The sequence below is a fragment of the Gambusia affinis genome, linkage group LG03 (assembly GCF_019740435.1).
Source record: "Gambusia affinis linkage group LG03, SWU_Gaff_1.0, whole genome shotgun sequence".
Lineage (NCBI taxonomy): Eukaryota > Metazoa > Chordata > Actinopteri > Cyprinodontiformes > Poeciliidae > Gambusia > Gambusia affinis.
In genome coordinates this window covers 30,954,453-30,980,446 of record NC_057870.1, presented here as the reverse complement: position 1 = coordinate 30,980,446, position 25,994 = coordinate 30,954,453, and the positions used below count along the sequence as shown (strand labels likewise).

General features: G+C 41.9%; 2 protein-coding genes across 4 annotated transcripts; both read right to left on the bottom strand.

Moving 5' to 3' along the window:
- Window positions 1-41: 41 nt before the first annotated feature.
- On the bottom strand, window positions 42-10,882 carry LOC122828531. 3 transcript variants are annotated; one of them, XM_044112150.1, is made up of 14 exons: window positions 10,617-10,882; window positions 9,250-9,354; window positions 8,073-8,181; window positions 7,352-7,488; window positions 6,352-6,432; window positions 6,198-6,280; window positions 5,528-5,717; window positions 4,933-5,121; window positions 3,720-3,818; window positions 3,495-3,635; window positions 2,708-2,833; window positions 2,296-2,380; window positions 1,794-1,875; window positions 42-1,070 (listed from the first exon to the last, which is right to left on the bottom strand). In XM_044112150.1, exons 1-14 carry the CDS (start codon window positions 10,687-10,689, stop codon window positions 546-548), a joined length of 2,025 nt encoding a protein of 674 aa, XP_043968085.1. In that variant the 5' UTR covers window positions 10,690-10,882; the 3' UTR covers window positions 42-545. The 3 variants fall into 3 exon arrangements, with proteins under 3 accessions (XP_043968085.1, XP_043968087.1, XP_043968086.1); XM_044112152.1 differs by lacking the exons at window positions 9,250-9,354; window positions 10,617-10,882 and adding an exon at window positions 8,272-8,467; XM_044112151.1 differs by lacking the exons at window positions 9,250-9,354; window positions 10,617-10,882 and adding an exon at window positions 8,263-8,466.
- Window positions 10,883-11,545: 663 nt separating this feature from the next.
- LOC122828530 (protein HIRA) lies at window positions 11,546-25,561 on the bottom strand. The gene is made up of 25 exons (XM_044112149.1): window positions 25,256-25,561; window positions 23,338-23,400; window positions 22,625-22,735; window positions 21,877-21,967; window positions 21,708-21,802; window positions 21,543-21,638; window positions 21,026-21,186; window positions 20,142-20,309; window positions 19,931-20,044; window positions 19,784-19,854; window positions 18,904-19,009; window positions 18,128-18,349; window positions 17,971-18,056; window positions 16,990-17,190; window positions 16,764-16,907; window positions 16,477-16,693; window positions 15,888-15,998; window positions 15,123-15,271; window positions 14,890-15,051; window positions 14,654-14,712; window positions 14,109-14,214; window positions 13,916-14,038; window positions 13,681-13,844; window positions 13,141-13,229; window positions 11,546-12,746 (listed from the first exon to the last, which is right to left on the bottom strand). Exons 1-25 carry the CDS (start codon window positions 25,290-25,292, stop codon window positions 12,630-12,632), a joined length of 3,063 nt encoding a protein of 1,020 aa, XP_043968084.1. The 5' UTR covers window positions 25,293-25,561; the 3' UTR covers window positions 11,546-12,629.
- Window positions 25,562-25,994: the final 433 nt, after the last annotated feature.

The following is a 25,994-nucleotide window of genomic DNA, read 5'->3' as shown; positions in this document are numbered from 1 at the left end:
CCAAACATCTGATTTTAAATAAAACACAACAACTGCAGGGCTCTATAGACTGATCTCCACACAGTGCTTCAGGTTTTACTTGAAGAGAAACAAACATTTACACAAAGCTGCAACACAAAGAGAAACCACAGAGGAAGAAATCTGCTAGCGATGAACAGATCATCATCATCGGCAAAGAAAAGTCATTTTTCCAGGGAAGTAAACCTTAAAAAGTTTTGAAAAAATGTTTAATAAATTCCCTGACTTATCTTGACTAATTTAACTGGATAAAAACAACAGTTAAAAGAAAAAAAAAATCTTTTGTGTCCTTTTGGTTCATAAAACTGTTTTTATTAATGTCAAACTTTTTTACTGATTAATTTTTCCTACATTAAATTTAAACCAGTGCTGCACATGTTGGCTCTCTAAACAAATAAAAGATCTAAATGAATACATTGTTTTTACTTTTATATTTAGAACGAAGGTTCAGTAACTCATTAAAGCAGTTTTCTGTTTGTGTTGTCATGGACTGTTCAGCCTCTAGGGGTCAGTGTTCCACCTCTGAGTTAATGCAGGACTGGTACTGAAGGTTCTGATCCAGCTGCTGGTTCTGCTCTGAAGCAGCCGTTTGTTAAATACTCGACCTCAGGCACCGGTTCGAGCGGTCCAGTCACCAGTTCTGGTTGCTCCAGGAAGTCCGTCAGGAGTTCTGGAAACCGGAACGTGAAAGCCTGATGATGATGATGATGATGATGGGGTGGATTAACTTCTTCCTCGCTCTGAGGAGAGCGGCTGCTCTCTTCCTGTTGCTGCAGCAGAGGAACTTCGGTTCCTCCGATCTCCGACGTAAAAACTGACTGAAGAGAGAGCAGCTGCTGCTCTGTGATTGGCCGAACGTCCCACTCGTGTCCTGTGATTGGTTTGGAACCAGTAATGTCCACAGTGTCCAGTTTGACTGAGAGGCTGCTGGTTGGTGGCAGAGACTTCTCCTTATGCAGACCGTTTGGGCGAACCAGGATCAGATGCTTCTGTCCTAAAACGTCCGTCACCTGGAAGTCGGCCACATCCAGGAAGTTCCTCTCTGCACATGTCTGAGAAAAACAGAAACACTCAGATGATGAAGATGTTTTGTTCCTGCAGTTTGGCTGAATTTTAAATGTTTTGCTTCCAATCAATGAAAACTTCTCATTTGTTCTAACCTTACATTTCTAGTTGCTTGGATGTTGCGTTGCTATTGGTTTTTCTGTTGCTTTAACAGAAAGTGAAGTCAAAAGCTGTAAATCAGGGGTTTAAAACTCCAGGCCTTGAGGGCCGCAGTCCTGCAGTTTTTAGATGTGCCACAGATACAAAACACTGGAATCAAATGGCTTAATTACCTCCACCTTGTGTAGATCAGTTCTCCAGAGCCTTAATTATTGTATTCAGGTGCAGCAGAGGCACATCTAAAAGTTGCAGGACTGCGGCCCTCGAGGACTGGAGTTTGAGACCCCTGATGTAAAGTTTATTCCTGTATTATTTTTTTTCTTCATTATTTTATTTCTCCAGTCGTAGCACAATGTGTACTCTAGTTAATGTGTAACTAACCACAAAGCTCCGCCCCCAAACTAATTTAGAGCAATTCTACCAAAGTGGGCGGAGCAAAGATACAGAGAGGGGTGTGGCCAAGTGTCCATTTTGCCCATAAACACCATTTTATTTTTTTTTGTTACAGTTGCTAATTGGTTCATTTTTTTACTGCATATGTTTTGGATTGTAAAATCTTTGATTGGAGGAAGAAACGAACAGAAACGAAATGAAAATAAAAGTCAGATCACCTTCAGGTTCGGGTGGAGCAGCCACTGGCCTGCTGTGCTTTCTCTAGGGCTGGAGATCGTCGGGAAGAAGAACGACTTGCATCTATACAGAAATGTCATTTATACTCAGAATCAAAAATATACAAACATGAAGATATGATCTCTACAAACTAAATGCCCTTTATGAGCCGAAGTCACAGGAAATCCTGAGGAAAGCTGAATTATCTTATCGTCTTCACATCTGAACTTCCTTTATAACAAAATAAAACATCAAAGTTCACTGAGGAGCTTTAAGTTTCTGTGGTTCAGAAACGCCTGAAACTAATAATCAGAATCAACCACGGCTTAGCAAGAAGAAACTTTTACATTTTAGAAACTGGTAATAATTATGTTTTAGATACTACAAATTAATAAATGTTAATATAACATATAAACTAAATTTCAACATGTTAAACAGAAGCAACAGACGGATGGATGGATGGAGCAGCAATATCAGATTTCAGGTTCGTCTCCAGTAACTCACAGAGTTCTGGAGAGGACGGAGATGATCGTCACCATGACGACCACGAGCAGCAGAGGAGTCACCATGGCAACCACTGGAACTTCATCTGAGGAAGAGAAAATCCCAGAATATCAAACCGGCTCCATCATCTTCATCCTCTGAGACTCGGATGCTGGTTTAGTTTGGCAGATCACAGATTACATGTTGATGTAATACCATGCTGTCACCAGCAGGTGGCGCATGAAGATCAGGCAAATCAGCAATGAGGAATGTCGGACTTCCCTCAAACTAAAAACCGTCACCATACAGTCCAAACTCCAACCAACCAGGAGTTCCTCGCTGCTCAGATCAACTCGTTGCTTTTTAATTTCACACAATCAAAAACAACAAGCTGGTTTCTCTTTCATTTGAGTTTTGGGGCTGAACAGCTCACCATAGAGAGTGGCCACAGGGATGATGATTCTGGAAACATCGTCAGCCAATAGGAGCAGAGAATACTCAGTGCTGGGAGTCAGGTTGGAGAAGGTGTGCTGCTGTCGGTCCGGCCACAAAGACAGAGCTGGAAAACAGATTATAGACCTGACGGCTGTTCATAGGTGAAAGATAGGTGTTTTTATTTCGTTCCAAGCAGCCAAACCTGGATAATCAAGCTAATTTAGGTGAAGCTAATTAACAGTGGTGGGCACCTCAAACTAAAAATGTAGCTGTGCTAACCCAAAAGCGCTAATCATAAATATTAGTTACGCTAATGCTAAATCCTGATACCAACGTAGTATTTAGTGGTAGCTAACGCTAAAGTGCTACACCAACATGGCGCTCTCAAAACAATTCATAACTGAATTTTTGCATGTATTTGTTTAACTAAATCCCCTAGTTATGTTCTGTATAATTTAATCTCAATGTTCACTAAAAAGAGAGAAAATGAGAAGAAACAGAACTGCAGTGGAAACAGACTTCTAAATATGAGCATGAATATAATCAGAATTTCTAACTGGCAATGACAAAACTTCAACAGAGATGTTGAACTTTATTTACCCAGAAAAACGTTTCAAAGTTAGCTAAGATGCTAAAGCGAAAAATTAGCTCTGCTACTAGTGGATTAGCATAAGTGTCACCACCAATACTGGTGGCTCTGATTGGCTGCTTGTGTCTCAGCTTCACTAAATTTAAATACATGATAGTATGATTAAAAATATGCATAACTTCAGGTGAAAACAGACTTTGTGTGTCGGTGTCTCTCCTCAGCATCGCTCGGTATCGGTCCACTTTGATTGGTCTGGGTTTCCTTTGCCACGCCCACGCGACGGTTACCGTGGTTTTAGTGACGCTGACGACCTTCAGACTGACGACCTCCATCAGGGCTGAGAGGAAACGCAGAAGAAAATCACACAGAGGTCATGTTCCTCCTCATCCTCTTCGTTAAAAACAGCGGTTGCCATGGTTACCTCCAGATTGCAGACTGGCGGCCAGAGACCGAGGAGGTCCGTACTCCTGGTTATAGACGGGGAACACGCTGACCAGGTACGGCTCATCAGGGTCAACACCTGGAGACACAAAAAGGGTCAAAAGCTCCAAACAAGATGGAAAAAAGAAACAAACAACACAAAAGTACAAACAAAGTTTTCCAAAGAGGTTTGAAGAAGCAGCTGCAGCTCAAACACTCGTGTTGGTTTGGAAATTTTAACTAAATTAACTAAATTCAGCAAAAAATTTAAGAATATTACAGAAAATTAGGGCTGGATAATTATGTATTTCATGATAGATGTATTATCAATATTAATAGATAACGCATCTATAAAGTATTCAATATATGGAATATTCAACTAACTCTGATCCACAAGCACACGGCATTCTGGGAGATGTAGGCAGAGGAAAGACTCGCAGCTAAGCTAGACTTGGTGGCATCAACTCACTCACTCTTTGGTTACCTAGCAACCCACTCACTTTTTGGTTACCTAGCAACAACCTGTTGGGTAACTTGTGCAGCAGCAATTTAAGGTTTCACTAACGAGCCTCATAACTTCTTAAAAACAGAAGAACACGGCATGGTGGGAAAACTGGATGAAACAGGAAACGTCACCAGCAGTTTGATGGTATTTCCAATATTTAAAACCAAAAAGAAAATAAAAATAATCCTTAATTATTGATACTGCCTGATATGAATCACTTAATTTCTTCAGGCCAAAATATTACATGTGAAGTCCCCCAAGTTTCAATCCTTGGACCCCTCCTAATTAATATCTATGAGCTCTCATAACTAATAATACTAGGGACCATAACTATGCAGATTTACATGATGATGTCATTTGAACCATCCAATCACTGAACATATGCTTGGAACAGATAAATGTATGGATGAGCCAAAACTTTCTCCAGCTGAACAGAAACAAAACTGAAGTTATCTTTATTATAAATCTAGAATTGTAGATCTAGTTTCAGTGCACACCTTCTGGTATTACCGCTGGAAACCAGAGATCAGGTTGAACTCTGGGTTTGAACCTTCAGAGACACATAAAGACAGTTACAAAGTCAGCCTTCTATCACCTGAAGAACATTTCCAGGATTAGAAACACCTGGTTAGAGTTGACTTTGATTTATAATAGTAGGAAAAACAGATAATACTTTTTATAATTATGAACTATAAACATGTCAGGTGACCTGTGATGACAGCAGAGGAACTGGAACCGTTGACTCTGACCCATCGGCTGCTGGACGGGTTCTTCTCTGAGCGCCACTGAACGACAACATGGCTGCCAGGCGGAGTGGCGGCGGTCGTCCACCGGACCTGCAGCTCTTCGATTTCAGGATAACCACTGGAAATCCACAAGTTCCCCACAGAGAGTCGAGCTGCAGGAGGAAGAAAGTTTCACAGAAAATGAAACGGTCAGAGAGCCCACTAATGAACAAACATGTTTTAAAAAACTTCTCATTTAAAATATCCATCAACATGTTTGAAGTTTGTCAGTTTTTCAGAGGAGGCGGAGCCAAACAACCCTTGATAATTTAACCAGATCCATCTGATGTGACAGGAAGTAGTTTTATCCAACATCTGGTCACTTCCTCTCTGAATTCTCACTTTCTCCTCCGATAAGAAACTCAAACTCACTCAGGATGTTGCAAAACTGAAGCAACAGAAACTAAAATGTGATAAAGATAAAGGTCAACTTTCCTGTTTTATGAGACAAGAAAAGTTTTCGGTGTTTGATTTACGATGAACTGAATCTTCTGATCAGTCAAGCTGTGAAATACTCACAGTTCTGATCCTGTGTGTCGATCTGAAGTCGGGTTGCGGGTCCAAAACCGGCTGCGTTGAAGGCCCGAACTGTGGCGCTGTAGTTCCCCTCCTTCACCACCAGGAGAAAAGTCGTCTCGGTGACATTTTGAACGAGTTCGTTTGGGTCGATGCTGACCTGGTACCCGAGGACCCGACCTGGATCAGAACCCTGAAATAAAGAGAAAACATAGAACATGAGATTCTTCCACATGATTAAAATGTTTTGTTACTTTTTGAAATATTAATCAACACGTTATGAAGTGGGTTGCATGGTGGAGCAGTATGGAGCTAAATTAGGGCCATAAAATTTGTTTAAATTTTTTTCACTGAAATTTAAAAAATTAGCAAGGAGCTGAATTATGATCAAGAAATAAGTTAAAAAATTTCTTGAAACTGTAAAATTACAAAAATAACTGTATGGAGCAAAATTAGGGCCTTATTATTGGTTTAATAGTTTGAAAAAAGTAAGTAAATTTGAAACTGTAAAATAATGAAAAGGTAAATTTGATTATGTAAATACTTTGCCTGATATTAGCTAAAAGCAATTTTTTTCATTTTGTGCTTCTAGTGCATTTAGCTCCTATCAAATGAATTTTTAATACGTTCAACATCTGGTTCTGACAGCATGAGTTGATTCGACATGATTCACCATCCAGATGAGATGAAGGAGGAGAGACTCATCATCGCCTGTTTTCTCCACTCTGTAACACAACTCTGCAGGCCTGGAGGGAACTGGAGACTTTACGGTTAAAACTGATGTTAACCCATCATTTCATTAATTAATATGAATAAATAGTTGGTACCTCTGTCCGGGTCTCCTCTCCTGTCGCTCCCGATCACAGACTTTGAACTGATGAGAGCTAAATTATGACGGGAAGTTTTGACTGCAGAAACCAAATACAGATTTCATCAGTCAGTCGACTTTCTCAGGCACAGAAACAGACGACAACACAACCAAACTGTACTGTGACATTTATAGATAGTAATGCACCAATAAATGTTTAAAATCCACACAAAAAGAAATAAAAACACCCCAGGTCTACTTGCGTAAAAACAAGATACGTCCTCTTTAGCACAAAACATTTTCACATGCATACAATAGAGGACAGTGTGGAAACAGCAGGTTTAAAATCAGATATGAGCATTTTCTCAATTTGATAACATGTACACATGATTTAGTAACGTCTGCACAAGATGCAGTGACACGTAGACGACATGGATTTACAGAACAGGAAGTTAGAGAAGCAACTAAATACAGAAAATGAGCACAAAACAAAGAGCACAGCATCTTTATGAAGGTAATAGTTCATCCTGCAGACTCCCCCTAGTGGCCTGGAGGACTTCTGGTTTGTGGAGCGAGTTTAAAACAATTTTGCCATTTGCTGCATTTTCATTACTTCATTACTTACTTTCATTACTTCCACTTTTTGCAGAATTTTTCTGTTGCATTAGTTTTTTGTGTTTTTGGAGTTTGCATCATTCGCCCTCCGTATAAAACAAATGACTATGCAAATAAAACACAAACATGTGCAAACCGGGCTGTGATGTGTGCACACAAGATTACAACATGCAGTAAAATATCTAAAATATGCACAAAACAAAATAAACAAAACAATAATAATCCAAATGGAAATTAATGAGCTCATTTTAATTAATTATGCAATTAATTGATTGATTGATTAATTGCAACAGGCTCATTATCGGCAGAGTGACTGAACTCCGACCTGAGGAAAGAAAAGTGTCTTCAGTGGTTTAGAGGGTCTTTCTGAAAGATTGATTTAGAACCAGAGGAAATGTTTCGACCTGCACCCGACAGGAACTGAGGCTGAGACCATTCGTCTGTCCTGGTCAGGTAGTTCCGTATCCGGGCCGTCACCCGGAGCGAACCCAGGAGGGCCGTCGGGTTGAAGATCCCCAGACAGGAAGAGACTTGTAACTCGCTGAGCAAAAATACAAAGACCACGGCGCGTTAGAGGAGCTGTAGATCAAATGGAGTACATTAAAATACTCAGGCATTTTCAGATTAATCTCAGAAATTTTCTAGAAAAACAAGAACATTTCCAACCTCTGAAGTTGAAAATTTACTACAATTTAAAATTTTTTAGATTAAGCTCAGAAATTATTCAGAAAAAACAAGAACATTTCCAAGTTTCAGGTGTTGAAAATAAGGACTTTTCTAGAAAACTTTTGAATCTCCCAGAAAAATGTTGAAATTTTAAGATTCTCTGAATTTTTTTGAATAAAAAAAAAACCAGCTAGGACATTTCTGATTTTGAAAAGTTCAAATTTGCTAGAAAAACTTTGAAATTTTGTGATTAATCTCAGAAATTTGTTAGAAAAAATTTGGAAGGAATTTTTTTAATTTACTTTAGAAACTCAAGAGATTTTGAGATTAATCTCAGAAAGAACAAGGAAATCTCTAAGTGTCTTGGTGGAAATGCTCTCGTCCATTTTTTCTGTAACGGCCCCGACCCGGCTCGGTTCAGAACCGGCCTCGGTGGAGTGATTTCAGAGCTGGGTTCACCTGGTGAAGACGAGCGAGGACCGACTCGCAGCCTGCTGGCTCCAGCTGCAGCTCACAGATCGGACTCCGTCTGCAGTCTGCTGGTAGTGACAGGACATGTTCAGCATCTCTGCAGAGGAGAATCAAAAACCTCCAGTCAAGTTCAACAGCCGACACTTTCAACCGTTTGGTTTACTGGACAAAATGTCACCTTTCCCACCAGCTAACAGCTAGCTGCTCCGAGACTTTACTTCCTGCCTGCACATTCACTGATCGCGCATAAAGATGATCGAGAAGCAAAAAACGTGGAAACTTCCCATCACCCAGCAGTTACAGTCATATTCAACAAACTAGAATAAAGCCCATATTTCATATATCCTAATATTTATCTTTTTTGGGTCTAAATTTAGACAGTTTATCTGCTAAATTCAGTTTGCCTCATACCTTTTAGCAAATTGTGATATTTTTGTGTAAATTTGTTTACTTGTGTAACATTTAGTGTGAAACCAGTGCTGCCCCCTGTGCGTTGAACGGTGGTACTGCAGTTGAATGTTTCTATTGGTCCAGTTTGGTTGACGTCTATATCACAGTCCCCGTTTGTTGTATAGCCATGTCAGAGACTGACAGCAGCGTTTAGGAAGAGAAATGTTCAGTACTGTCACCATGAAAGTTTCCAACAACAAAAGAATAAGTCGTCAGGTTTGTCATTAGTCTCATTTTTGATAATAATAAAGTCTCTGGAGGGTCTGAAAAGTCTCCATGTTGGGCTTTTGTCCACTTAGCCCCTCCCCTCATTCTCAAACTTGGCCACGCCCTTCAGGTTTTTTTTCCTGGTTGGTTGGCTCCGCCCCTAAATCATCAGTGGGCGGAGCTAATTCGTTTTCTTTTCCTATTCAGTCACATTCAGCAAACTAGAATAAATCCCATGTGGCACACAGAGAACTCCATATGTTTTGAGTTAAAACATTTTTTTAAAAAGCCAATAAAATAATTTATAATGAAATATAAATGATTCTGAACTCTAAGATTCAAGTTTCTGCCTCTAAAGTAGCGCCCCTGGAGGAAGCTCGAGGTATAACAACATAATTCCCGACCTTTAAAAGTCTTAATACAAGATAAAGTGTGTTAAAATGTGATTTCATCAAGTTTTTAAGGCTTTTTTCTAATATTTCAAAGTGTTTCCATGAATGTCTCTCACTCTGTGAAGGTGAAGGCGGCGGAGGTTTGCAGTCTCTCAGCTCGGTGACGCAGATCCGGTCATTTTCCTCACATGGTTTCAGCTCAAAGTGTCTCACTGTTATTTCTACCATAGAAAAACACAAACAGATCCTCAAACTGCTGCAATTTAATATACGCAACTTCTTTTTAATAAATATTTACTTTATAAAATTTTTAAAGAATCAACATTTTAGCTCTACTTTTTTTTAGTTCTAAAGTAAAGAAAAACAATTATATTATTATTACAATTATATTTTTTTAACCAAAGTATTGTCATAAAACAGTTCAATTAAATAATAATTAAGAATATTTTAAAAAATATAGAAGCAAAAACAAAAACAAACTACAGAGACTAAAGCTAAAACAAACCAACCATAGAACTCAGAAACAGCAAAAGTTTAAATTTAAGAAAAATAATTTAAAGAAAAGCTCAAAGTTTCCAACATACTGACGGGAAACAAATGTTCAGTGTGTTTTGGAAATTCAATTGTTATTCTACATAAATACAAAAATGTTAGTTTATCATTTTATCAGAAAATGATAAACTAAAATTCTAATATAAAAATTATATTTCAGCATATAAACATTATACTGTCAGTAATAAAGGAAATTACAAATGTACTTATAGTAGAATTAAAACAGTACATTTAGTTTTAGTAATTCATAAAAAAGTTTAAATACACTGCAAAAACTAAACCTTACCAAGTATCTGGTCTATTTTCTAATGTACATATTTTAGTAGACTTGAAGTTTATTAAGATTCACTAAGTGCACTAAATAAGTAGTTTAGTTCACTTAACTACTTAAAACTAATTTATAAGCAACTTTTCAGCAAAATATAGAAGCTCGTTTGAAGTAAATAATTCCTCAATATTAATTTCAAAAAAGATTATTAAACCACTGACAGATTATTTCCCTCATAAGGGGAAAATGTTCTAATATAAGGAAATAAATTATAGATTTAGTGATTTTGCATTAAAGATTGTATTTGTAGTTTCTATTGGGATTTTTTGTCCTTTCCATATTTTATTATTTTTAAAGTTTTACTTAAAAAAAACTGACCTGACTTTGTATTAAATCGGTTTATTTTCTACATGTTATCGTAAACTTTTTACAGTCAAACCTGTGAATTTAATGAAATGAGTTTTGGGTTGCAGACTGGCGGGACTCACATCTGACTGAACTTTGAACGGATCAATGAAAAAACAAGATTAGCCGATCGATCGGATTGGAAAATGTTTAACAATGTTTCTGAAAATGAAAAACGCTCAGAAGAATTTAAGTTTCATAAAAGCTGGATCTGCCAAAGATGTTTCCCTCCATGGTGGAGCTTTGAATCAAACTCACCGAAGCAGAATCCACCGAGGAGAATCATCAGGGTCCAGATGAGGAAGAGCCGCTCCAGGGAGCAGCGGCCCATTTCAGCAGAACAGAACCAGCAGGAGAAACCTCAGGATTTGGGATTAATCTCAGAAATTTCTTAGAAAAAACCTGGAAGTTTTTTCTAAGAAACCTCAGGAAACATCTGGAGACATCAGGAAACATCCAGCTGCTGTCTGCTGCAGCCCTGAACCTGAAGAACTCTGAGGCTGAGCAGGAAGTGACTCGACGCGTCACTGAGGCCTTCACTTCCTCTCCATCATCATCATCATCAGGGGAGCTGGTTTTAACTCAGTACAGATAAAAACTTCATTTCTTCCTTTTTTGATGTAAACACAAACAAAATTACCAAGTTAAATAGAGTGGTTTCTGTAAATAAAAAAACATTTAAGTTCAAAATTACTTTAATAATTAGAATTAAAAGAAAAACATTTTTTTCTGAGAATTAAGTCATCATGTAATTTTATGACTATTTTCAGAATTCCAGAAGTAAAATTCTGTTTATTCATCCAGTTTAAAATGTTTGAGACTAGTCATTAAATCATGAGAATAAATTATAATTTCATGCTTTTTTATCCTAAAAATTAAATTTAACTCATATCATCCAGTTTTCTTCAAACAGTCGTTGCTGTTGGCTGTAGGACGTAAAAATCCCCTGTAGCAGTCTGTATCACAGCGGACCTGAAGAAGCCTCTGACTGAAGACTGCTCTAATGAGGAGGATACTCATGGTTGTCCATTTGTTTGATTTTAAGATGAACTCTTCACAAATCACACATTTATTTTTTAGGAGGTCATTTTCTTTTGTCACATTTAAACCAGAATCTTCTGGGTTTTATGAATATTTATGAGCTCAACTGGTTCTCTACTGCAGCACAAATCAAACTCCAAAAAATATGAAATTAACAAACTCATCAGTTCCACTTTTAATCTCCATTTTTGCTCCAAAACAAACTTTCTGCAAGTTTTTTCATATAAAATGAAAAAACAAAACAAAACAAACAAAATTACAAAAACTTTTACAAACATTCGAAAACAAAAAAAGAAGCAGGAGAGGGAAATTCTGTACAGACGGTCCGGTGGGCCCACACGGAGGGGGAACGTTTTCACTGCGACACACTGAGGCTGCTGCTGCCACCTGCTGGCAGAAAGTCCAACTGCATCATCTGATGGCTGCAGAATGAAACGGTTCCGTTTGATCTGATGATTTCCCAAATCGGCAGCCGTCCCGCTTCCTTTACGATGAACATTATGACCTTTAAAACATTTCAACTTCCTGATTTTAATCGATCCCAGCAGGAAATTAATGTTTTGTAAAAACACGACGTCCAGACGGTTCCGGTTCTGATTTGGTTCTAAAAACCTTCATTAAGTGCTTCCTGTGAACCCACAAAGACCGGACACCGAGCTGCTCCGCCCAGGGTTCTGCCCGGATCCGCTCACCGTTTCCATGGAAACAACTCATGAAGTTCATGATTGAAAATCCCGGATCGGGTCGGAGGGAAAAAAAAACAGGAAAAAAAGACAAAATAAGAGAAGAAATCAAAGGGAAAAGTGGAGAAAGAAGCAAAATGGTGGGTTCTGGAGAGGTTCTGAAGAGGCCCGGTGGGTTCCGGAGAGGTTCTGAAGAGGCCCGGTGGGTTCCGGAGAGGTTCTGAAGAGGCCCGGTGGGTTCTGGAGAGGTTCTGAAGAGGCCCGGTGGGTTCTGGAGAGGTTCTGAAGAGGCCCGGTGGGTTCTGGAGAGGTTCTGAAGAGGCCCGGTGGGTTCTGGAGAGGTTCTGAAGAGGCCCGGTGGGTTCTGGAGAGGTTCTGAAGAGGCCCAGAGTCCAAACAGAGGCAGACGTGTTTGAAGAAACTCCCAGAAAACCCCTCGGTTCTGACTCCCAGCGGCTCCAGGCCAAACCGAGCCGAGCGGGACCAAACCTGAGCGGGTCCGGTCTGCGTGTGTGTTAGTGTGTGTGTGTCCGGGTCGGGCCGGGTGTTATTTGGGGCGGAGCAGCTCCAGCTGGTCCTGGTACTCTGTGAAAAGTCTCTGAAAGCGCAGATTTTCTCCGATGACGGGCAGAACCTCCCGCAGCAGCTCACGTTTGTGCAGACCCTAAAAACAGCGACACAGGAAGAGACACGGACACAGAGCCATCACGTTTCTGCTCTTCTGCAGACGCAAATATGAAATAAATTCAGATGCTGACACAAACCACGCATGCTGCTTCACGCCTGAGATCCCACCCCGATGTCAACATAACCCAATAAATCCTAAATTTAAGATTTAGTGATGCTTAATAGAAAAAGGGACACAGTGCTACTAACTGTCAACACCATGACAACTACATGAGGTCAGGAAAAGAGAGGAAAACAAAGATCGCTCCTATAGAACTGCAGACTCCTCCGATAAATTCATCCGATAAATTCATCCGATAAATTCATCTGATCGTCAAACTTTATTCAGCGATTTATTCAGTCAGACTTCTAACTAAAATAAAGTTTGTTACCAAAGTTGCTGGTTGCCAGGATGAAGCAGCAGATTTGTGGACCGGACCCAGAAGTTCCTTACAAAGTTCCCGGAGCCGGTACTCAGAACCTGGAGGGAGGAGAAGGAATAATAATCTGTAATAAATTCATAAAAGTCTCTCTGCTTCCCGACTCCAGCTGCAGTTTTCACTCTGATCACTTCCTGTCTACCGTCGGGTCAGCAGAGAGGAGCTCCAGATCTTCCCTTCACAACGTGTACAGGTCAAAGGTCAGCCAACATATTTACACCAATTCAACATCTTCTTCCTGTTTTCATAAATAATCATTTACTACAGGCTTAATTTTATTTCCTCTATATATTTAAAATCATTTCCAGATGTAAACAATAAAACGTAACAAAGGTGAGAATAATAATTGATCCAGGAACAAACCGCCGGATCTGGTTGACCAGAGAAAAGCAAGTGAACATGGCGGCCGGTTGGCCGGATGAACGGATCACTGAGACAGAGAGTTAGTGTCGGTTCTGTTTGCGAACAGAACCCGGCGGTGGTTCTCGGTACCTTCGTTGACCAGGAAGCGGGCGTAGATGAGCAGCCAGTAGCGGTACTCCTGCGCCGACTGCAGCGTCAGCGCCGACGCCAGCTGGTTCTCCAGGAAGGCCAGCGTCATGCTCTGCTGCAGGTGATGCGGCGTGGAGGACAGGCGGGACGCCAGCCGCCCGGCGCTGCGGGGGGGACAGGAAGCGTTAGCGGGGACGCCGCGGCCGGGAGGCGGAGCTTAGACAGGAAGACCTACTTCAGGTTGCGTCCCTGAACGACGGCCAGCGGCCCCGACGACACGGCGGCGTCCTGCGACGGCAGGCAGCTCCTGAAGTCGGCGCACTGGACCAGAGAGTCTCCTTTGTCCGCGATCAGCGTCCTGCAGGAGACGCAGCGTCATTAACTGGAGATGTACCGGGTCAGCCGGTCCGGTCCGGTCCGGGTCTCACCATGTCTCCAGAGACACGCTGAAGCAGAAGGACTTCCCGTTGGACAGTCCGATGATCGGGACGCCCTGCTGGGTCAGCAGGGACAGGGACACCGTCGTCTCAGCGCCTGAGGACACAAACAGGAAGACATTCAGTCAGAGAGACGATTCTTCAGGACAATCAGAAACACACGTCCACTTCATCCACCAATGAACTGGTTGGGTTTCCAGAACTCAGAGTGATGTCATCACGCCCAGGGCGACCATCTTGTTCGACACGTTTTCAGCTTTTATTTATGTGGACATTGAATTCAGAAATCATTGTTGCTGCTAAAAACATGAGAATCTCTAACAGCTTCTGGGTTGATTTAATCTGGAAGGAGGGAGGAGATTCACTAGCCAACATAAAATCAATCAGTCATAGTTACAGTTTACTAATTTGTATTTGTGAACAAGCAGCTCAAACCCAAAGATTAAACTCACAATATCAGACTGTTGCTATGGTAACAAATCAAAATGAATATTGTTCTTTGAACCTTTAGAAAGTATAAAAACATTCAGACTCACCAGAGAAAATAGTCTGCAGAGATTCGTTCTTCACCAGAGCCTTCTGCCTCTGCGCGTCCCTGCACAGAAACACACACACCCACACACACACCCACACACACACCCACCCACACACCCACCCACACGCACACACACACTCCTTGAGTTTATCCAACTTCAACCATCCACTTCCTGCTCTTCATGAGGAAAGCAGCTGATCAAACGTCAGTATTAGTGTCTCAGTGTGCAGCGCTAACCAGACAGACAGCGTGGCGCCGGCGGTCAGCACCATGACGAAGTGGGCGGAGCAATGCAGGGCGGAGACGGGCGTGGCCAGCTGGATGGCGGGGAGGAGGCGTCGCCCGGAGCAGGAAAACACCGACAGCATCCTGTCGTCACAGGCGACGGCGAGAACGTCGCTGGAGGAGAGAAGGAAACATTCAGCGGCTCTTCTTGGTTCTCTCAGCTGAGAGCCAACAGCGCCCCCTACCTGCTCCCCGCGGCGGCCAGCACAGAGCTGGGCAGCAGCGTGTTCCAGTCCCGCCCGTCCCTGGAGCAACGCAGCTGGCTGAGCTTCGAACCGGCAACCACCGACACGTCGTTCTCCACCTCCAGGAACACAGACGGATCCATGCTTACCTGAACACACACACACACACACACGCAGACACACACACACACACACACACACGCACGCACACACACACACACACACACGCACACCTTTGAACTGCCAGCTTTAAACAAAGATGGAGGTTAAATTAAAACCCTGCAGGTTTTACTGAAGCCGTTGATGAAAGGAGAAATGTTTTTATGTTTTTATGTTTTTATGTTTTTATGCTTTTCTTCTGCTGAGATTCTGACTATAAATTCTAACATATTTACTTTTTTATGATTTTCACCTTCACATCAAAGATAAATATATCTTTGTCTAAAACAAATATCTTTAGACTAAAACAAAGAAAGGAGATTAAATTGATCAGATTATCCTCATTCATGCATCAAACTGAAAACTTTTATCACATTATTAAACCTAAGACAGTTTTAAACAAACTAAACAAAAAAACAACTTTGATGCTTTTATAGACCAAATATTGTTGCAGGTTTTAATAAACTGAATTAAAAATAGCTTCATTATTTAACCTGTTGATCACCAAATAAAACTACATTTCCCATTACTACCTAAATATTTGATCAGTATTAATTTTTCTCTGGGATTTAAAAATGTCGAGTCAAAGGAAACTGCAGGCGGCACCTGCAGGCTGAAGGTTTTCTGTGGACTCGGCGTCGGCAGCCGCAGGACGGCGGCGGCAGCTGGAGGAGCTGCAGCTCTGCTCGGCTCCCGCTCCAGAGGAAGAGGAGTTATCTGGAGGTCAAAGGTCAAACAGAGAGGTCAGGTTATGACAGCGACTCGTCTGGTTTAAAGCTGCAGTATGCAACTTTCACAAAAATGTATTTTTACATATTTGTTGAAGCTGCCACCAGTTTAATAAGACAGAAAATAAAAATAAACTCCTCTGGGTTTTCTCAGTGCTAAATAGAAACAACCAATCAGAGCGGGGAGGCGGGGCTTAGCGCCGTTAGTCCTCCGTTTCTCTCTGCTACGCTACCTTTAGCATAGCTTGTCCTGAATGCTAAGCTAGTTAGCATGACCACAGGTAAATGGTTTTCCTGTAGCAGTAAGTTGTTTCTCCTCCATCAGAATATTTAGCAGCGCATACATGAGGATGATTGACAGCATTAAGACCCTCCTCCCGGCTCTGATTTGTTATTTTTGGTGACAATTTTAACAAATATGTAACAAACCATTTTTTATAGATTTTAGCATCAGTTTGACTCGTCACCTGGGTGAAGGGCTGAGGGATGGAGGCGGCCATCTTGTCCTTCCTGGGCCGTCCCTTCTTCCTCTTCTCCACCACCTCTGCTCCGTCCAGCAGCAGTTCGGGTTTCCTCTTGGCGAACGCCAGGTTCTTGTTGATGGCGGCCATCTTGTCTTCGCTGTCGCTGCTGGTTTCCTCTTTGGCTTTGGCGTCCTTCAGGGCGGAGACGGCGTCCTTCGGCCTGTTGGACGGACAGAACGGGTGAGACGGGTTCCCGATGCGTTTCAGGATCCGTTCCCAGGGTCGCTCACCTCTCCAGAGGGGCGAGTCCGGCCGTGGACGAGATGGCCGACGGGATCCCCGGCGTGGCCTTTGACCTCTCCGTGAAGCGGGAGTCCAGGGCTTTCATCGGCTCGATCTTGGAGGCCGAGGTGAGCAGCAGGCCGGACTTCAGCCTGAAACCACAGAAGAAGAGTGAGTGGCTGACTTGCTGGAGGCTGGAACCGGACCAGAACCCCAGCGGCCGGACGGACGGACCCGTCTTTGTCGTCCTCCAGGGTTTTTGCGACGCCGGCGGCAGGAGGCGAGGTGAGCAGCCCGTCCTGGTTGGGCCGGGCGCCCAGAGACGACGGCTGACCCGGGCTAGAGTCGGAGTTGAGCTGCGGAGCGATCTGATTGGACAAGGAGGAGCCGGAGGGCAGGATGGGGGCGCTGTTGAAGAGAGCCGGGGAGAAATCCCTAAAGAGAAACCATACAGATTCAGTCTATAAACCAAATCGACTTTATGCTTTAATCCACATTTAACCTTCATTCAACAGCATTAAAACGACTCTGAATGTTTAAACCAGCATGTCATTCAGGGGGTTTGTGTGGATGAAGACTTTTCTTAGACCAACTGGTTGAAACCAAATACAACCAAGAAACTATTTAACTCGGGTACAACAGGAACTGAGGACATGGTCATAAACCTGCTCCTGCTGTCTGGAGTTTTAAATATGAATAATTCTCATAAATAGACAGAAAACCTAAACTTTCTTTTAATTATCGGCTGTAAATAATGAATAAAGCAGCTGGTCAAAACCTCTGGGTCAGTGAGTTCACCACATCAGGTCCAGTTCATCACAAAAACAGCTGAATGGTTGCCATGGAAATCAAAGAGCTTTGGAATCAAATGCACCAAATTATCGACGTGATCTCTTTAATCCTGGGAGATCAGCTGATATGGAGCCGATCAAATGTTTTCTTCTGCTCTGCAGCGGTTTGACAGACATGCCGTCATGTCTGCAGTTATCAATCGTCTCCCACTGTTGCTGACTCAGCAACTTTCTTGCTATAAAGATTCAAACCAAAACACCAAAATCAGAGTCAGATTAAAAATCGGTGATCGGCCACAGAACTGCCATCGGTGCAGCTGGATCAGAGCAACAGTTTCTGTTTTAGATGAGGGGAAACATCAGAACGTTGGTTTTATGTGACGCTGCCCCTTTAAGAACAGCCCCCATCTGACGGTTTCCTCACCCCGTGTCCAGCTGAGCGATGCACAGCGGCGTGATCCGTCTCCTCCCGTCCGCCGTTCTCGTCTCGACCTGCTTCTTCAGGAGGTTCTGCAACACGGAGACCCATCAGAACCAGAACCTCCCAGCTGGTACGGTCCGTTCATCCCGACGGGGCTCACCTTCCGGATGTCCTCCAGAGACTCGCCGTTCATCATGCTGTTGACTTTGGGGGCGGCGGCTTCGGGCCCGGCGGCGGCCGCGCTGGCGTTGTTCTGGGCCGAGTTCTGGCGCTCCTGCTGGTACTTGAGTATCTCTGGGTTCTCGATGATGGTGGTGGAGAGCTGGACCTCGGTGCTGGTGATGGCCAGGCTCTTCCCGTAGATGTTCTGGTGGATGGTGTTCTGACCAGCAGAGACAGACAGACGGACGGACGGATTCAGAAAAACTAAAAGATTGAAACTCATGTTGGATGTTTGAATGTTTTGATCACAACAAATGTTTTTCAATGGATCCAAATCAGCTGTTTGAACTCAGCAGTTTTACTGGTTTCTGTGGATCCACTGGGAATATAAACAGTTTGCATTAATCTGTGAGCCTGAAGAAACCTCTTCCTGTCTGAGCCTTTAGCTCTGCATCCTCTGGGTTTTAGACACGGATTCAGTTAAAAACGTTTCTCCACAGGAGGTTTGGTTACTGAACAGATGAAATATTTCCTCATGAATAAAATTAACTAAATATAAAGATCAAAATAAAAAAAATGAGATTCAAAGAGGGAATAAAATTAATATATGAGGAAAAAACAAGAAGTAATTTCAAAAGTCTCAATTATACAAAAAATTACTGTTTTTTTTATTTATTATCTCAATCGAATGTTAAATTAATCAGAAGTGATTAACTGAACATTTTGTCTGATGTTTGGTAACAGGAACCAGAGCAGAAGGCTGCAGCGTTTCACCTTCTCCTCCTCACTCAGAGGGTCTCCCAGCTCGTCCAGGGAAAAGTCCAGGTAGGCCACGGTGCCGTCCATGGAGCACACCAGCATCCCCAGACCGGTCAGGGTCCTAAAGGTCAGCAGAAACACCTGAGGTCATTTCAGAACCACGACTGGCAGCAACCAGCAACAGAGACGTTCAGAAACCTTTAAACTCTTAAAAGAAAGAAAAAACAAAACAAATGAACTAAAAAGACAGTAATTCACTATTACATGATATCATTTATTAATGTTAATAAAGTTATTTGATTGTGTTTTACACTCTACAGCAGGGACAAAGTAAATTAAAATAAAATAACAAGGGAAAAAGGTTTTACATGAAATAATCTGCCAACTACTTTGGATCAATATTAAGGAATTATTGATATAAAACAAGCTCCTACATCTTCTTAAAAGTTACTTTTACGTTACTTTTGTCTTGTTTGAAGACATTTGGGAACTAGACTAAAATGTTTGGTAAGATTTTGTGTTTTAATAAATAATAAATACTCATTACATCCAAACAAATCATGTTACTGTAAATGTCACTAAATATTTTCCTGTTATGTTTTCTGACATTTGGCAAACAGAAATAATTTTGATCATGATTGATGTAAAAGGAAACTTTATTCTGATTTAATTTCAGACGGGAAAAGAAATAAAATCTGTTTTTTTTTGTGTCATGTATGAAAACATCTGGTTTCAAACATGACAAATAATATTTTACAAATTTAGGCTTTTGATCAAACATTAGAGTTTGCTTTACTACAAAATTGTGCACTGTGAACAGTAAGCACTTTCCAAACCTTGAAAACCCCTCAATAAAATTCAAGGACTTTCAAGGATGATTTTGTCAAATTCTCACCAGGAAATGTCCATGATCGATTTATCGAACAGGTCATGGATGACCACCAGAGGGCGCTTCAGTGAGGTGAGCTGAGGAGATAAGGGATGCGTTAGGAGACAGTCTGGTTCTGGTTCTGGTTGGTGTGAGCGGCTGAACGGGACCGACCCAGACGGAGAGCGAGCGATCTTTACTCCCCACGGCGCAGCAGCAGTACGGACAGCTGGGCTTCGGAGAGCTGCCGTTCTTCTGCTTCTTCTTGAAGATCTTTGGGTTGAATTTCTGCAAAACCAATAGAACCGAGTCGGTGGGCGGGCCGGAGGGTAAAACCCGGGCCGGAGGGTAAAACCCGGGCTGACGCGTCGCCGGAGCCTCTTACCACCACAGTGACGGCTTTACGGTGGCCCACAAAGTCCATGTTGGTCTTCCAGCCGTCGCGCTCCACGATCTGGGCGGTGGGACCCGAGTTGTTCATGGCGTGGGCCGACACCAGGTACTGGCCGTCCGGAGACCAGGACAGGCGCAGGACGTGGGTCGTCCCGCCGCACTGCAACACGAGTTTAGAACAAAACTTCAGTCAGAACAAAAGAGAATCATTTTTAGAATAAATCAATAGAAATATGTCTGGAAACAAACATTTGATAAAATATTCAATAATTAGAATATTCACTGAACTGCAGTGTTGGTGGAATCAACCAACTCGCTCATTCAGCGGTTGCCTAGCAACTGAGAACCGTGACTGATCATCAATACAGCATAGGGCTGATCTGTTTATTATTGGTCAATAATAAACATTTATTAATAGATATTTTTTTTACACAATTTGAATTGGGTGAAGTTAAAAATGTGACCTGATGTTTGAGTAGAACCTGTTTACAGACAAAAGGATTTTTCTTTTTCCCTTAAATACAAAATGTTTGTATTTTCTGTACAGTTGTGGTTTCATCACAGCTCTGACTCTCTTGTTTTTATCCACACGACTAACTGATTACTAAATTAGTCAACGATTATTTTAATACTCCATTAATCATTTCAGCTCCAAAATAAATCACATTTCTGTTAAACTTTGGTACATCTGGTCACCATGTTGTTATAAACTACAGAGTTCATAGAGCCGAGTCAGCAGATTCACTTCAGCCTCAATTAAAGTTCCAGACAAAACATAAAAAGTTTTGACTTGTAGTCCTGAAGACGGTAGTTTAATCCCGGTGGTTAGCGTTAGCTCAGCGCTGTGGATGTTGGGTTAGGGTTAGAGAGCAGCACCTCGTTGAAGGGTTTGGTGATGTTGGCATCCATCTGCCAGTCCACCGTCCTCCACACCTTCAGGCTGTGGTCGTCGGCCTGCGAGGCGATGTACTTCCCCACCGGGTCCCAGGTCAAACCTTTCACCAGGCCCGTGTGGCCGCGCAGGCAGGTCACCATCTCTGAGGAAACACAGTGAGCAGCTCTGTTACTTCACTGCACAAAGCAACGGCAGCTTCCATTCAACAGTTTCTGGGGGGAGAAACATTTCAGTCCTGGTTCTGTGTGATCGACTGCTTTAAAGTAGAACTTTTTATTTTTTAAATACATGTGCAGAGTTTCAAAGAATGTAGCACCAACTAGTGGCGCGGCGAGAGCATTACACGTTTCTGATGTGAACCGTTACTGTGTAAACAAAGATTGTAATTAGAACATCTTCATGTAGATGTGTTAGCAGAAACTAAACAGAAATCCCAGTTTTGTTGGATCATCGCCATGGAAACAGGGCCTGAGTTTTCAGATCACAGTTTCCTCCCACCTGGGAACTTGCGGGCGTTCCAGATGACGATGGTGTTGTCGACGCTGCAGGAAGCCAGCCACACGTCGTGAGGCGACCACGCCACGTCCATCACATCTGCAGACACAGCAGAACATTGAGCACCAGAAGCAGACGGATCCAACATGGCGGCCGGCGGCGGCGTACCTCCGGTGTGGTTCCTCAGGATGGTCACACACCTCCACTGCTCCACGTTGGCCAGCTTGCTGCTGGAGCCGAACACCGTGCTCGGGCCGATCAGCCTGCGGAGACAAACATGGAGTCTCAGACAGAACGGAGCGTTTCTGAGAAACACGGCGGCGGTTTGTGGACGTACGCCGCTCTCTTCCACACCATCACCAGCTTGTCGTCTCCTCCTGAAGCCAGGTACAGCCCGTTGTTGGACCAGCGCACGCAGTTCACACAGGCTGCAGAGGAAACACACACACACACACACACACACACACACACACACACCGATTCACTCCAGGTTTAAAATTTTCTAATAACAGAAATTAAGTTACCAGATTTGTCTCTAATCGCCTTTTCTGACTAAATGTTGCCAAAGGTCTGAAATGTTGCTGAATTTAGCAACAGAGTTGCTAAGCTAGCATCAATGCTTTCCCTCTGCTGTCCACACTTGGCCACGCCCCTCAGTAGCTATTGGCTCCGCCCACTTTTGAATTTTTCAACATTTGTCATAGGGCAAAATTATTAGTTACACTTTAAATGGCAAACTAACAGTTTTGTTAATATTTATACATCCATTTAGTTTGATGCCTGAAACCTGAATTAGTGAAATAATCAATATCTTGATCAATATCTTTATGCTCCAGGGTTTTATCAGAGCGACTGATTGGTGACAAACACAGAGATGCTGCAGAAGTTCTGTGGATCATTTCCATTCAGTCCCAGAAACGATCTGCAGCATATTACAGTTCTGATTTTTAAATAAACTGTTTTATGTGGTTATTTTTATGCTTCTGATCCATTTTCACTGAAGGACCTGAAACCGTTAAAGTCTAAAGAAATCTAAAAATGCATCTCAGTCTCAACACAAACAGAGCTGAGACTCGGGTGTTTACCTAAGTGATTGTCCATCTGACAGAGCATTTTGGGAATATTCTCATTCTTCTCGTCTTCCTCCCTGAGGACAGGCGCCATGTTCCAGATCATCACCTTCCCAGAATCCTCCCCTGCAAAACAAACATTTAAATCAGTGATTTCCATTTTCACTCTGGAAACACATCATCTTGTATTTCATTCATTTTCTGTTAGATTTAAAGCTACCATCTCTATCAATGAACCTGCTGCACATTTTAGATCCAATTATAGGAAATCATTGTTTATTTATCTTACTATTTTTATTTGATAGGTACAGACACACAATACATAAACAAACTGAATAAAAGAATAATCCCAGTCTAACTAGCAGCACTTGTCCCTCGACCAGCTTTTCTACACAGTACATCTAAAAACTACTGGCAGGAAAAACAGGAATAATAATAATGTAAAATAATAAAACATGATGCTAAGAATGTATCCAAAGTTATAAATGTCCAACAAAGAAATTAAAAACATGGCAATAAAAAGAAACATTATGTATGAAGAGCTCTGTTTGACCGTTTGTTTTGTTTTTTGAATTTAAATTTAAACCGGTTATAGACTTTAAATTTAATTCTAATAAATGTATACTTTCACATTTAATTGTTGAAATAAAAAACAGACAGATGAGTTTATGATGACTGTAATTATTAGAAATAACATTTCCACAGTGGAGCGCAGGACGACGCCTCACCTTGTCCACCTGTTGCAAATTTCGTCCCATCTGGATGAATATCCACTGAAAAAATGGGTTTGCCTGAAAAACACAAAGGCTAACATGTTAACATCCGACTCAAATGGTCTTTAATTCACAGTTACAAACACAGGCAGCATCAGAAGAACATCCTAGCCTTTTGTCTTAATGGAAATTTTCCAGATAGTGTGTGATTTTAAACAGGTTTGTCAGAGAACGGGACGAGCTGAAACCGGTTCCTCCTCTGCTCTCCAATCTCCTCACGCCCGCTGTGCAATCTAGGACTTTCTTAGAAAGAAATCTGCTCCCGGTGAACCTTCTGGGTCGACTCCACCTCTGCCTCATGGATCTACATCTCTGTGTTAACGCACATTTACGCAGCTGTAACCTGAACAACCCTGTTAGTGTTTAGTTTTCTCTATTAATGCTAATAGAAATGGATACAAATGGAGCAGAAATGGGTGGTTTTATCCATTCATGAGTCAGTTTAGGTGCTGGTAATTTTCCAGGATGTTTAATCAAGCTGGAGCTGCAGGACAGTAACGAGCCCAGGAATGTGAGGAGTGTTAAAAGTATTTAGATGACAGAACAGGAAGAACAGAGGTGCAAAGTGAATACAGGTTAGATGTGGAAACACGATGTTCCTGCAGCTTTTCTGGTCTGTCACATTATTCTGTCTGCAATTATCCTGCATAAATTTGCAAGCTTTATTTTTTCAGGTGTTTTCAAACCAAAATGGACGTTTGAGATCATCTGGATCAGCATCTGGATCAGCAGAGTCAGATTCAACCCTAAACACCTCGGCGTTTATGACGACATGATAGCAGAAATACCACTTTTTATGCTGCATAACTGAAGCAAACCCCAAAGTTTTACTCTGTTCTTGGCAGAGAAATCACACCGGAAAGTGTCAGGTCTAAAAAAATAATAACTTAAACTAAAGTTATGACACATTAAGAGTGGTTCTGAGATTCTCGTGGCTTGATAACTGACAGTAAAAAAACCTGCAGAATCACAGTTCAACCCAGACACCCTGCAGGATGAGATTCAATTCGTGAAAATTATTTCGAATAGCAAAAAAACTGGGCAGCAACCAAGAACTTTAACTGTATTTAAAACCCTGTAATGTTGGGAAGAGACATAATTTGACTCAATTTCAAACTAGTGTGTGACCAAGAACACAATCATAACAATGAGATTGAAATGTATAATCCATACTTAGTTTAATATCGTATTGACAGCAAAAACACAACTGCACATGAATTCACATTAAGAGGGAAAAACTGTGGAACAACAGTTTAACTGTTTGGAGCGTCAACAGTTACGTGGAAAAATAACCCCAAGTTTCTGCAGCTTTTAAGGTGATGTAAATATCAGTTATGAGCTGCAGAGATTGAATATGTGATCTGCGATATTGTGGCTGTTAACAGCCCTGCTTAGGTGTTCAGTTTAACCCGATACCTGCAGCCGCAGCTCGGCGTTCAGGCCGTTTCCTTCAGCGGTTAACTTTCCAAAGTAACAACAGATGGAAGCTTCCTCCAGCTCACCCTGGAAACTGTCAGCAGTTTGAGAAAATGTCACTCGAAGCGGGAAAAATATTTAACAAAATGTCCAGTTTGACATATTAGTTGTGGACGTAGATAATTTTTTGGGTCGTTTAGCGTCGGGGCATCCGAGCTAGTCGGGGGGCTAACCAGCTAGCTGTGTTAGCTAATTTAAATCTATTCAACAGAGATAATATGTGTCCTAAAATAAAAACTATGGGGATGTTTTTATCCCATATTCGGGAATATTTGAGAACAGGAAAGTGAGTTAATAAAAAACAAGTGAGGACCACCATCATACCTCCTCAACTTGTTCCCACCTCCGACAACAAAAGCACAACTTGGTCCAACAGATTCCTGCACAAGCAGCTTACCGTTGTGGCTCACCCAGCTCGGCTTCAGCAGCTTCATCTTCACCGGGACTTTTGGATTTCTCTGTTATCGGTATAAAAAATGGGGAAAAAAACCCCGATCGGTGAGTTCAGGCGGCGAACTAACGCCAACCGCCCTCCCTTTGTTTCAAACTCCGTCCGTCACTTCGCTGTTTCTGCGGTTGAACTCCATCTCTGTCCGCGGCGCGGCAAGCAGCATCCCCGGCTATCAGAGCCGAGCAGCGGGCAGGCTGACAGCCAGCAGCGCGCCGGAACATAAACCGGGTGACACCAGCAGGCGCTTCGGGAGCGTTTCCGTTACATTTAACCGCGCACAGGAAGGAGCTCGTGCACCTAAAAGACTTCTCAATTAAAATTAAAACTTAAAATTTAAAAGTAATAATCGCAATCATGCTTTTCTTAGCTATATTTTTAGAATGTTTCTTCTATTTTTATTTAAAAAGTAAGACGAAGCGGTCATCAGGGTGATGAAGGTGAGAATTTTATTTTGAAATATTAAAAACAGAGCAAGTGCGCAAAGGCGGAAATTCGAACTACTTTAGGTACAATGAAGCTTTTAATACAAATTTATTGTTAAACATTGGAATAGGTATCCTCATAATTTTGCAATCATATAACGGATATAGAAATATTAAAATCTACTCATGTATTAAACACAATTTCTGTTTATTGTACGTTATTTGTTTTACAATAAAATGAAAATAAATATTTTTTAATGAAG

What these genes read in the sequence shown, in the direction of transcription:
- LOC122828531 (XM_044112150.1), bottom strand. Translation starts at nt 10,689, where the DNA reads ATGGGCCGCTGCTCCCTGGAGCGGCTCTTCCTCATCTGGACCCTGATG. An exon ending in TTCCTCTGCTGTCATCACAG is followed by an intron (nt 3,819 to 4,932) that starts GTCACCTGACAT and finishes TTGTGTCTCCAG; the next exon opens with GTGTTGACCCTGATGAGCCG. An exon ending in TGCTCCACCCGAACCTGAAG is followed by an intron (nt 1,071 to 1,793) that starts GTGATCTGACTT and finishes TGTTTTTCTCAG; the next exon opens with ACATGTGCAGAGAGGAACTT.
- LOC122828530 (XM_044112149.1), bottom strand. Translation starts at nt 25,292, where the DNA reads ATGAAGCTGCTGAAGCCGAGCTGGGTGAGCCACAACG. An exon ending in TCGATCATGGACATTTCCTG is followed by an intron (nt 19,010 to 19,783) that starts GTGAGAATTTGA and finishes GCTGACCTTTAG; the next exon opens with GACCCTGACCGGTCTGGGGA. An exon ending in TCTGCAGACTATTTTCTCTG is followed by an intron (nt 14,215 to 14,653) that starts GTGAGTCTGAAT and finishes TTGTGTCCTCAG; the next exon opens with GCGCTGAGACGACGGTGTCC.